The sequence below is a fragment of the Cariama cristata genome, unplaced genomic scaffold (assembly GCF_000690535.1).
Source record: "Cariama cristata isolate BGI_N322 unplaced genomic scaffold, ASM69053v1 scaffold2895, whole genome shotgun sequence".
Classification (NCBI taxonomy): Eukaryota; Metazoa; Chordata; class Aves; order Cariamiformes; family Cariamidae; genus Cariama; species Cariama cristata.
The window spans coordinates 4,164-17,532 of NW_009619022.1; the positions used below are offsets into that span (position 1 = coordinate 4,164).

At 38.6% G+C, this 13,369-nt stretch overlaps 1 protein-coding gene across 1 annotated transcript in view; it reads right to left on the reverse strand.

Annotated features, from left to right (window-relative positions):
• Positions 1–1,782: 1,782 nt before the first annotated feature.
• ELL2 (elongation factor, RNA polymerase II, 2) overlaps positions 1,783–13,369 on the reverse strand; it is a 31,321-nt gene continuing 19,734 nt past the window's right edge. The window contains exons 7-13 of the mRNA XM_009701065.1: positions 11,522–11,646; positions 11,305–11,380; positions 8,998–9,565; positions 6,603–6,666; positions 3,056–3,227; positions 2,023–2,067; positions 1,783–1,896 (exon numbers count right to left, since the gene is read on the reverse strand). Of these exons, the coding sequence (XP_009699367.1) occupies positions 1,783–1,896; positions 2,023–2,067; positions 3,056–3,227; positions 6,603–6,666; positions 8,998–9,565; positions 11,305–11,380; positions 11,522–11,646 (1,164 nt within the window). The remainder of the gene's footprint in view (positions 1,897–2,022; positions 2,068–3,055; positions 3,228–6,602; positions 6,667–8,997; positions 9,566–11,304; positions 11,381–11,521; positions 11,647–13,369) is intronic.

The following is a 13,369-nucleotide window of genomic DNA, read 5'->3' on the forward strand; positions in this document are numbered from 1 at the left end:
AGGTTGAAAGCTAACCACCCAGTGCAGCTGCGGCAGGACTGCAGTGAATTTACCAGCCCCTGCATTTGTACCTGGGCATCACTGCGCATGTACGCTCAAGACTGAATTCAGTCGTTAAACGCAGATGAACGCAGCTCTTAATGGGAAGCAAGCAGTCTTTTTCTTCATTTTGCCATTTGAAATGCAGAGGTGAAAACAACTGTGCTAATCCAAGGGACACAAAGTCAACCTGGTCTCAAGTAGGTAACACAAATATTGCTGGCATGCAACAGAAAGGGATGCACCTTGGCTGCGATTCCATCTTCATGAATGTAACATCTTTAAACACACAAATTTAAGGCAAAACTTCAATTGCTCCCATTTACCTGAATGCATGTTTTCTGACAATCAAACGTTTTCTGGTTTACAGTGATATACTACAACAGTTTGGTTTTTTTTTCTTTTCGATGCTGGAGATAAAGTCTACTACCAAAATTTTGGCAAAAATTCCAAAAATCAGATTTGTAAACATATTGCTTCCCTTTTCAATTGGCAGCATTTTAAAAGACAAACACAGTAAGACACACAAAGATTTTGCTCAATCTTGACCAAATAGCCTGTGCTTTCACACGATAAAGCAAGCAATGGTTTACGTCAAAATAAACCAAAAAACTGCATGAAATGAATGTTTGTGCTGTTTGGTGATCACAGTATTTTATAGTTAAATATACCTATTCTTTGTTACATTCCTGGCATCCAGGACAAAAAAAATCTTTAAATATATATTTCATGTAGGCAATAGCTTCTTTGCACATCTCTCTTCAAAAAATATTTTATAGTAGTATATAAATAGGTAACCTACATGTTTAATTTTATAATCTTGCCCCAAAACTATATATATATCTGTTTCATTTCTGTAAAGTATCAATTTCCCCAATATTATTAAAGCTGACAAACTATTGAAATGGAAATGTTCTCATCTTCCACAATAGAAGTAGCAATTTTGTAGGAAAAACCTACAGCAACACTCGTCAGTTGTTTTAACCTGAGCGTTTGGCCTACTTAAAAGTAGCAGCTTTTTTTTTTTTTTTTTTTTTTTTACTTTTTTTTTCCCCATCACACATGCTTACACCCACACAGTGTTGCACACACACAGTACAAGCACACACTTTCGGACATTGGTAGGCCACGTAGTGCTTCCCAGGTGCTTCGGCAAAGTGGGAAGTAGTGTAGCTAATAATTTAACTACACCAAATATACACAAGCAAACACCTTAAGGCAACCACTGCAATGGGGGGTTTAAGTTGCAGGGGTGAGTTTCTGCTGTAACAAGATGGGCTGTATACAGCACATACACATGCCTCTTTAACCCTCCAAAACAATGGGATTATTTTTTTTTTTTGTGCAAATTTCTAAACTTTCTACCATTTAAGGCAAAGAGTTTGCATTAACAAGAAAGGTCAGAAAACAGCCTTATACTTATCCAAAAGTATTTCAATTTGCTACAATATTTTCTTAAAATGTGCACAACTTCATAGTAGAGGCACTGGGTCCCCAGTATCTACCGATAAAATTATTTCAATGGACAAACATAAGTCTGGAAGAAAAGAAGGGACCAGAAAAAGCAGCTTCAAATATCCATATAAGTAACATCATCAACAACAAAAGTAGCTAATTCTGCTAATACTGAAACTCCTGTAATGCAAAAGTTCGATACTAATTTTTCTAATCTTAGAGCAACTAATCTTAAGTTTTAAATAAATAAACTTCAGTTCATTCACATGCCCTGGTCGAAGCAGAAGACTAGTACAACTCTGCTTGCCGTTGGTCAAATTCCCCTATTAGTCTCTTAATGTGAGACAGCTTGTTGTGGAGATACTCGCATCTACACTTCTCTTCATAGTAGCTGGGTCTCAACTGTAAAGATAAGATAAACAGAAAATTAGGGCGTGAAAACATTTCTGCAGAGTTTAGTATTTCACGTCATTTGCTTAAAAATAGCCTTGAGCCAGTCTCACACCACAAATCTGGTGTTACTCATACCTGTTTTATCTTTTGATACTCTTCTAAGACTTCTTCACGAAGGACCTTCAAGAAAAAAAAACAATATGAAGAACATTTCACTACTACCAGAAAATGCAAATTTATGTAAAGCACTAAAAATACATTGTTTTACTCAAGATATTTTCTTATCCATGAGCCACCACTCTCCTGCTTTGCAAAAATAACCCCCCAACCCCCCATATTGCCCAAGATCTGCAATTATACCTATAAACAGGCAACAAAAGGAGCACGTGCCTGAAGATGCCCTTTGAGAAGCTGCTAACACTGCTGTGAGTTCACAGACAGCTCAAGCAGGTGGAGTTTGAGGGCTGAAGAGCTTTTTGCAAGGTTTTGTCAAGCTTCAAAAACCAGAGCTAGCCCACACAGGGTCTGAGCACGTGTACAAATTCTGCAAGGTTTCCCTTTCTTTGACTGAGCAGTACTAGGGATTTTAAAATACTCCTTCTGCTCACAAATACATTTCCAATCTGCCCAAAAAACTAAATAAAAGCCAACCAAAAATCCTCAGCGTGCACACAGAATTAAAAAATTCTGATATTGAACATGTGGAATTTGTATGTCCAAATCAGAGAAGTCCAGGCTGGAAAGCCAGAATATCAGGTTTTTAACAACCTTCTTTGCTAAAATTGTAGCTAGGATCTGCCACCTGGAAGGTGCAGCTGCAGGTTTACTTAAGTGTATAAAATCATGGGGCACAGAGGGTCAGTAAAGCTTTGGGATTACGGCCGCTGGTTTCCAGGCAGTTCCCATCTTGTTCCCCATCTGCGTAACAGCACCCCCTCACCGGGCCAGGATGCTGAGGCAGTCAGCAAAGCCTGAGCCAGACCGGTAATTCCAGCTATGCGACTGGTTACTCAGTCTCAGACACTGAACCTGGCAACTCTTTCAAAACCATGACAATATAATTTAACACATAAATGTACTGAAGAGTCTGCTTGTGCTGAACATGTGGACTTTTGGAAGGGATAAGAGGGAGATGAAACACAACCTTCACAGTTTTACCCTTCTTTACCTGATGTTCTTTGGACCCTGGAGAAAGCAGTTTCCATTGTGCATCAAACTTCATGAATCTCCTGGTGACACTCTCTATCCGAGCATGCAAATTTCTGTATTCGTCATATTCTGCATTGAAGTCATCCTTGTAACTCTGGCGTTGCTCGTATGAGACTATAGCTGTGTATTTTCTAATGGAAAAATAAGCACACATACAATTTTACACCAAGGACATCGTGAATATCAAGCAAAAGACACCCAAGCTTTAAGTCAGTTAACTGTGACTGACTGCTTCTACACGTGAGCACACATGCTCCAAGGGACTGTATTTAGGTAATTATAGAAATCTACCATATTTTTGTGAGTTATTTGCTAATATTTTACTTTTTAGAGGTTTTATTCAGAAGCTGTGCAAAAAAAGAAGTGTAGCATACATAGAAAACATTAGCAATCATTTAAATATAGAAGGGCCAATAAACGCATCAGCTTCAGTGAGAGAAGAGAAACTGCTAGGTTATAACCTCTTTCTATGAAGGGACAGGTTAATTAAGTTATATTTACTTTTGAAAATTCATTTTCATTACATTTCTTGAAGGGACTGCACTTATGGAGTTGGATACAGTTAGGTTTTCGGCTACACTTGTGCCTATCTAACAGCAAAGCACAGTTAATGATAAAATTCGGTTATTTTACTGAACACCAGTTCTATTGCTGTCCATTCAACTAAGGCACTTGCAATACAGGAACAAAAACAAACTGCAGAGAATTCTGAAACAAACAACCAAACCAAACCATCACATCACCTCCAAGGAGGGTAAAACCCTGATTGAACCTTTCTTCATTCCCCTCTCCCTCAAACCTACGTGAGCAGGTTTAACAAGCTTATTATACAAATCCAAGATGAAGCAGCAATGCGAGTAATAGATTCCATTTCCCACTGCCCACACACCAATACTTCTGGTCCTCCTGGCCTGAAGACCTGGTTCTCTTTCAATGACAGAAGCACCTCCACATGGGGACAAATCCTTCAAACCACCCTTAGATTAATTTCAATGAGCAATAAAAATTTAACAAGTTGAAACTCTGTACCAACACAGACAACAACTTTTGTCACTGACATATCCCAGGCCAGATGCACCTGATTAGAGTGCTAGGTGGTTTTAAAAGAAAACTACAGATGCTCTTCAACACTTTGGGAGGTACACGTGAAGTAATAGTGTGGAAGGCTGGCTTGTGCACAGTTACAGCCCACAGCAAGAGTCCTAGCACAGGACAAGGGCCCAGCAAAGCACCTGGCAATGCAAGTGTGTGGAGAAAGAAGAAATGAGAGCAGAGGTGGGGAGAAACGTGAATCTGCTTTGGTTTTCTAGATTTTGCTTAAGCTTTGCTTAAAAACCTTGAATTCCTTTACTCTCATAATCTTTATATTAAGATGGAAAGGATCTTTATGCTAAGGCTGTGATTATACTCATTAATTACCTAGCACTTCGAGACAGGAAGAGAAGCTGGAAAAACTACCAAAGTCCCTTAAACTGGAATCAAATTGCAGATGCTCCCAGGTTTCAATCTTTCTGTAATGATCAGGCAGATGTCTGAAACAGCGTGAACTAATTTTTTTTCCAGGACATTGTGGTCAGTAGATGATCTGTGAGATTGTTCCAGACGTTGCTCCTTTCACAGGTCATTCTTCATTAAATTTTTCAATCCCAATCAGAACCAAACCAACTTCATGAGATCTTGCATGAGGGCTTTTTTCTTTTGGTTTTGTTTTTTTTACCTCTTAGCAATGGCTACTGTCATCCAACTTTAATATTAGATTACATCAAATAACCGTATGCCTTATTCCTTAGTATCACTGCCCTCAGTTGATGGGGAAGCAGACAGCGAAGAGCTGAATCCGTTCACTTTCACCCAGCAGAGGCTGGGAATTAAATGTAGGTTTGAGTTCTCAGCCTAACACATTAAGTACTAAGCTACTTCCCTGCAGGGCCAGACTTACTTTCAGTCTTTCCACGGAGCATCGCTTACTAGATTAAATATGACACAGGGTGCTACCATGCCACCTGCTTTAATGCAGATGGAAGATGCACCAAAGTTCAGGTGCCACGGGGAAGCCTGACCTCCCTTGCTGACGTTATTCCTCTGACAGAAGCTGGTGAACCTGGCAATTCTCAGCATTTTAACAGACAGACACACTTCTCCTTCCCCTCCTGCACTGCAAATATGACAAGGGGGTTCAGTGTCACTGCTGCGGCCGATGCTGCGCAACTGCATTGCGAGGCAATGCCAGGCTCATCCTGGCTTCAGCTATCATGGTGCTCACTTCAGCCCTGAGTGCTGAACGCCCATCAAAACCTTCTCAAACTCATCTTTCCAATGGAGAAAAGAGCTTTAGATTGCTCCCCACTGTGCCCATTCCCTCCCCGCCCCAAGCATTTTATAAGAAATTCAGGTTGCACTGACCAAGTTATTCCAGTTATTCCACTGCAGCCTCCTTCAACTTTCATAGTTTTAAAAAAAAAGGCTGTCAATAAAACCGTGGGGGAAAAAGCCCAGACACCAGGCATTTGAAGAACCTATTTCTCCATTTTACAACTGTAAAGAAAAACCCTCCTAACAGAAAAGTTTTAATATTCTAAAAAAGTATTTAGGCAATCAAATGATGCTGCTATTAGAGCATTTCATTTTAAAGGAAGTTCTTTAATACTTGTCAAGGATGCAAAGCTTTTATATATAGCAGCTAAATTTTAACTTTTGGGAATGTTAATCTGATGTGTGACAACTTATTAAGGAGATAAAATTAAACTTACTGGGAAGTCCTTCTATCATTTTTTACAGACTGCAAATGCCAGTCATCATAGGTATGTAACATTTCACATGCAAGTTTAATGCATTTTTATCTTGCTTTGTAGTCAAATTAAGCAGCTAAAAGTTTAAATCTCAATTGAGGTTCTTCTATTTTCTTTAGCTCTTCGGTCTGCAGTTCTATGGTAAAATTGGATATATTGCTGTAGCTTCAAGTTAGTCAGTCGCCAATTTACCTCAAAGCTTTAGAAATAACTTCGATGGTTAACTCCTGTTAGCTCATATAAAGTCCAGCATTACAAAGCCTATAAAGTCTGCTATCTTCCCTCCCCACCTTTCCAGCTTAGATGCACAAAGCAGTGAAAACATAGGAAAGATGTTCAAATGTACTTATTCAGTATTTTAGCATTCAGCTTTCCTCCTGTATTGCCTCAGCTCTGAAGAGATATCAGCACAGGTTCATATTCCTGTTTTACTGTGTTCTTGAAGAGGAATGAAACTGAATGTTTTAAGTTTTCTTCTAAAGTATATTAAAAATTCTTTTTAACACTTCTTTCCCCCCGCAATAATAAAGGGACAACCTCAGAGTTTAAAACTTGCAGGTACTCATACAAGGCAGCTGGGTGACTTAAAGGAACTTGTCATTATTCTAAAATCTCGTATCAGTAAATTTTTAATTTTGTAGCTAAATGAGAGTTTTTATAGGTGATATTTCAACTGCTTCAATGAGTGGCAGAAGAGTTAATCATTATTTTACTCACACGAAGTAGTCTGGTGGTTCACTTGTTGATGAAGGAGTATCTCTGGAGGCAGCGCAAGTTTCTTCTATTCGTACAGAAAAGCAGAAATTTGACACTTGCAATAAACAGATTTTTAATACAGCCAAACAACACCAATGTGATGAGCTTCAAAAAATCCTTTACAGTTTTATTCCCATAGTAAATTACTTGGAATAAGCTCTATAAGTTAATAATAGGGGTCACACGACCTTCTCCACAGTAGGCAGTACCAGGGTTTAGAAAGAGGGCACATCTACTTTATTCTACAGGTTCTGCATGCTACCACAGTATTAACCTGAGGTCAGCTTCTCTTATTTGAAGATACGACGTGGCATCTGCACAGCAATTCGAGTTGTGCAGCAACAGATGTAGCTGCACAAAAGATGAGATAGAGAGAGATATATATATACACACATACATATATATATCAACATCCAGGTTCCAGAAATTGAGTAGAAAACCGAAATTCTTTTCATGCCATGCTTTTATCCCTCCTTCCCTGCCAATTATGGACATCCAAAGTCAGATTTAATTTCAGCACTCTTCTAAGCAGGAAAGCCAAAAGCATTGCATATGGGTTACTGGCATTCAGGCTTCATTCAATAACCTGCAACAAAGACTTGCTCCTCATTAATGTGGCAATACTGAGTTTGAAAGTTATTTGCACTTGTGAATTGCTCTTTTAAATGGTATTATGAAAGCACAGTATACTTAACGTCCAATTCCTCTTTTTAAAGGAGTATTTCAGGAGCCCCCTATCTTTTTGATAAGTGAGAAAAATAGCTGGAACAGGAAGGAACACTCAGTATCTTGGTAATCTCTCTCTGCTTTTCATTTGGGGTTTTGTGGTAAGCTTAAAACACACAAAATCCCTTACATTCATTATTATCTTACACTGCCACTGTGTAAACACAGTATTTCTGCTAAATCTCAACCATTCTTGTCAATCTCTAAGTTGAGCTTTAAGTCATAAGGAGAGAAAAGAGCTATGATGTGATGTTCTATTCCATTCTTTTGCTTTGAATATTAGAATTATTATATTCTTAAAACATAAAACATGGTACAGTAGGCCTATAAAAAGAAGTGTAAAAGTAGGAACAAAATTTGAGAGAAATGCAAACAGTAATATTAATAGTCATAGTATGTACAATAGAACTTATGTGAACAGTTTTGCTACGAGGATTTAATTTCCAAAAATACAACTGCATTTGTTGACCTGGCTCAGTCCATTTGAAAGCATCGGTGTAAGCACCAACTTGAAACTTAGTACAGACTTTTCCTTCCCAAGATGTTCAGAACTGTGTTACTGGTTTCTGGTGAAAGATGTTCACATGTTTCAAACATGAGTATTTTCAAAGCAATCACAAACCACGTGGGTATGGTGTAGTATATCCAGTGTAAAGGTGAAAAGACCATCTCAAAGCACCCTTATTTACAAGCACAACACCACTTCAAAGAGGCACCCTGCATACTCTAAAGATGCCTCCAGGATGAGATAGGAAAGGGTTAAACCTGACTTCTACTGTGTGAGTCAAACCTCTGAAATTAGACAACACACAGATTTAACAAAGGAACTGAACTCTGCCCTATGTGTCTCTGTGCATTAAGAAATCAAGTATTCTTTGTGTGTTTCTGATTAGCTCTCCAATGTCATTTTAAGTTTGCACCATTTCTACATCTTTTTGAAGTAACAAATTCTGCAGCTAAGATGGAGAGGAGCTCATAGCACAGTTCAAACCAAAACTCTAGTAAACCACATGCCAGTTTATGTAGGTTTTAGACTTTCCATGGAAAGGCTGAGTTCAAAGAACCTTGCATTGTGATACACAATGAAATACATTCATGTTTCATCTATGTGTTTCAATAAAGTAGTATGCAATAAATATGCTTGACAAGTTTTTATCTTCAGTGTGCAGACTGTAAAAGTCAGATGGAAAAAGGGGAGTAAGTTTCAGTGAACTGTCAGTTTACTGGAAATCAAGTGGAAAAAAAAAATAATCCATTCCTTGCGTCTTTCTAGTACCTAGCTCTTCCTTTTAACCAGTTTCTGCTGAACATAAATACATTTAAGATTTCTTTGTTCTAATGATTTTTGTACTACAGAGTGAGAACTCTTAAAAACGAACTTAATTTTAGATAAGGTTCCAGCAGAACAGCTTATGGTTTTTGTTTGTTTGTTTTTTAAACTGTTACAATGTAATGCAATGGTAGAAAAAAATATATTGATGCTTCATGACCATAAAGCAAGGATAATGGCAAAGAACTTAATATATAGCAAGCGAAAAAATAGACCATTAGCATTTCTAGTCCCTGGTTTTACTGCTCCCTTTTCATCAGGGTTACCAATATAGTAGTTAGGAAAAGCAGTGTATTATACCTTCACCTGAATCCAAATGGAAGGATTTTTTCAGCTCAGCAGTTTCTTCTTTAAGGTCTTTCTCCTTCTCACTCACACTCATAGCGTCTTCCATTTTGCTTTTGTCCTTCTCATTATGCTCTTCTACCGTCTCGGGGTTTTGGTGCAATACCACACAATTCTCATCTGCGGACTTGGGAGGTTCCACCTGCACCCCAGCAGGCATCAAGACTCTCAAAGAAGCCTGAGAGGTATATTTTTGTTGCTGGTCCTCATAGAAGCTACTGCTATTTTGACTGAACCTGTCCACTGGCAGAGTTTGTGCCCCTTGCCTGTCAGGGGTGCTGAGGGAATAGGAGATGGCAGTTTGAGGAGTGTTGGAAGTGGGAAGGAATGTGGGAGGCAGCGGCAGCTGAGCGGGAGTAGTGGTGGTTACAGCGCTGGGAGGCAGCGGAGGGGCGGCAGCGACGGCCTTCTCGTTGGAGGTAGGCAAGGGGCCACTGCATGATAGTTGGACTCGACTGGCCAGGTGAGATATCCTCTGCTTTTTCTTCAGAGGACTGGTAAAATCGGAATTTGAGAGCTCTTTCTGTAATAATAAAGGAATATTAAAAACATGGTCAGAATTAAGTTTTGCTCCCATTCTGAAAAAGGAGAGTTTCTGAACAAGCAGTTGTTGAAAATGTAAAAATAATGTTTTTATGTAAAAATACTTGTCAAACAAGGAAGTACTGCAGCTAAATACACAGTTTATTTAATTCTTAGCTTCTAATCTTATGATTTAACAAGTTGTTCTTCAAATCTACAGTTAAACGGCTTTGGGAGAAAGATGGTCTCTTCAGCAGCTCTATCAAAGGCTTTACAAGGAGGTCAGGTCGGTATTGCTCAGGTACTGATTTCTGTTTGGACATACCAGATTAAGAGTCAGCTTTCGCCATCACACAGCCACGCAATTTACCAAAGTGGCCCCAAGAAGCACACAGCAGCGTGCTTATCAGAGTGTGTGACGTGCAAAGCTGATAAGAATAGGTAAAACCCCGTTTTGCTACAGTTGTCATTCCAGCTGCTCTCCAGCTGGAATGCTGGTTCACATCCTCTCCTCTAGCAGGCATACACGGCTCAGGTTGATGTTCCAGTGGCAGCTTGGACCAGGAGTGCCAGGCATGGCTCTGTGCCAGCCTGTTGAAATAAAGTCAGACTCCGTGTGTACGGAGGCAGCTGTAAAGACGTCCCTGGGTCCTGCACCATTTCATGCTCCGACTGGAAGAAAGGTAGGCAAAAAAAGAGGTGTGCTCTCCCTCCTCTATTTAAAAGTAATTACCCCAACAGTGAAAGACTTCCAGTACTTCCCAGTTTACTGCTGTATACTGGGTGCACTGAACCGCAGCTTGAGTCACAGAAAGTATCAAACTTTTTCTTAAATCAATGCCTTTTATGCAGAGTTTTCCAAGCTTCTTCTGAAAGGGTTTGCATCATCCTCTTGTATTGATAGGAAAACAGGACACATGTATTTTAAGTCTGAAAAGGCTGGGGGAAGGCAGATGTACTACCTGTCAATTCAGATTTGCCTTTTCACACCTGGTCTAGCCTGAAGCAAAATGAGTGCATAAATGACGCCTGTAGGAAGAAAAAAAAGAAAAAAATTTCCTCCAAGTGGATCACTACCGTAATTTGTCCTTATTCTACACTTTCATGAGTTTTAAACAGTAGGATAAGAATGTTTGTGCATGTTTTATGTATTAGACCTACCATATCACAAAGAACACATGCAACCATGTAAGGAAAACGTGTATGTATCTTGTATTTAGAAGACCTTCCTACACACCAAGATAAGTTATGTGGCAATACAAAACAGTTTTAAATATCTAACCAGAAAGCACAGGGTTGTGTAACAATAATGGGTAACCAAGAAGTTCAGCAGCTGAGTTTAGACTCTACAGGCGAGCTTAGACTTCTGCAAGATCAATGTGCTACGGATGGACAGTTGCAGTTTAGACCAACAGAAGTAGACGCTGTCAAAGATCTATGTGTATTTACAGAATACTGTGTAGAAAGGAATTGTTTGTTTTCCTGAATATTTTAATAAACTTTCTGAAATACAGAACACTAAATATAGCAGCCCTTAAGCTATGTGACCGTAAGTTTTTTGCAGTTTTTGACAGTGCAACCATCTTTAAAAAAATACGTAATAATCCAATTAGAAATAAATGCTTCAGTTTTTCATGTATTAAAGACAGTATTTGTGCTTCACATCACAGTTTTTACACCAATATAAAGTGTGATGCCTTAATACACTGTAAATAATGTTGAAAAACCCCCACAAAATACCTGAGAAGTTGATGGAGCATCTTCAGTAGATTCCAAATCGCTGCTGCTGGTGGCATTCTGAGATGAGTTTAATTTTCTGTAAGGACAACCCAACATTTCAGGTTACAAGGTAAAAATGTCCATGTCATAGTTCTTTCATTATAGGGAAGACAGACATTAGTTTCCCAGAAAAAGTTTTTTAAATGGCTATTTTCCTTCCCCTAGAGACTGAACTTACCCAGAAAGTATTAACTCCAATGACTGCTTATCTGTTTCACTGTATCCAGGCCAATCTTTTTGTATTTCTTTAAATACATAATCCTTCAGAGTGTAAGAATTATCCTTTGGATTCAGGTGGGCTACCTACAGGCAGACATTTAAGAAAATAAATCTTCATTATACCTAAATGCAAACTATAGAAATAAGATTGGTACTGCAAAGCTAAATCATAGCTCAAAATTATATCACACACCAGTTTTCCAGGTTTTTTTAAATGTGAAGATCAAAGTAGCTCTCACGTAATGAGCACTAATTTTAAAAAATGTGGTCAATTTTGGATGTAGAAATTTGGATGTAAGAAAATCCCCAACTGCTGCAAGCAGGTATGAAACATACTTTATGAGAATCTTTCTCTGCACCACGTACTCGGTTTTTCGTCTTTAATACAGAATCGAGAATCAAGGCAAACTATGCCAAAACTTTAAAACTTCATCGCATGAAATATGTTGAGAAGCCTTTTATTTGTATATATTTTTAAGAACTGAAGAACACTATCTCCACATGCAAATGCAGATTTGTTCAACTTCAGGAGAATACCTGCTGTTCTTTTGTTTTACACAGCTATACTGTGATGGCAGAGTACAGACTGTGCCTGGAATGATGCATGTTTTCCACCATCCCATTAACAACCACAGTATGTTGTCATTTGTCTTGATAAAACAGAATTGCTTTCCTTCTTTCTCAAGTGCCCAAGCCACAAGAAACTATAGCTTTCTACTGAACAGTTGTATGTGATAACCTAACTAGTACTAAAATCCTTCTTTCAGTACAAAGATGAATTACTCATCTACCCCATTAGTTTTAAGCCATACCAAAGCTTTACCAATTGGGAAAAAAAGTAACTGTACTCATGTCTAACAAGTTATATTTTGAAAACAAGACATAATGCTAAAATGTTTAAGGAGAGGTGTACAGGCCCAGATGCACACTTCATTTTGTCGACACAAAATTACAGCAAAGTTCATTACAGCAAAGTATCATCATGAGAAGGTCGTGTGCATGCCTTGCTGTACACCTTTGAAAATAAAATGTGTTTATATCTTCCTTAAGAAAAATACAAAGTATACTGAAAAAGTTAAAATCAGCTAGGTAAAACCTTGAGACCATTGACACCTCAAGTGTTGGTTTAGACTTGATAACCTAACACCTGTTCAGAGTTTCAGAGAAAAACTCAAAAAAAGTCTCCATCAATTTGCCTGACAAAATGCTGAATACCTCGTCAACACACCACCACTACTTTTCACGTATTTGCCTATTTTTTCCTTGAAAACATGATAAATACTGCTAATCCACATCTGTGTGCACGTCTGTCTATCCCTAGCTCAAAAAAATTAAAAGTAACAAAGATACCCTGAAACAGTAATTCACTTCTTAAAAGCAGCATTGAAGCTGTATTCTAAGAGAAGCAAATCTGTGCACATTAGATGTTCACAAGTTCATGCTGCTGATTTTAGATTTGTACAAAAAAACCCTCATTATGAAGCAAAGAAAACCGTAAGCAAGGGTTTTCAGGGTGTAGTGCTGCTAACCTGACCATTTCTGAATGCAAACCAGTACCGTGAGGTAGTTCACACCACATACAAGAAAAAGAAAGTCTCCAAAGAAAGTCTCCTTAAACTTTGCCAGGCATAATGGGACAGGAGAAAATTTTTGTACCTTTTATACTCTAGGGAGCTGAGGTTTTGGAATTTTACAATCAACTGAAAGTATAAATTGACTACTTCAATTTGTACGCAAGAATATAGCTCTTGCAAAATGGTGTATGTCTCCGGGGGGGGGGGACGGGGGGGGTGCGAGGGGGGAAAAC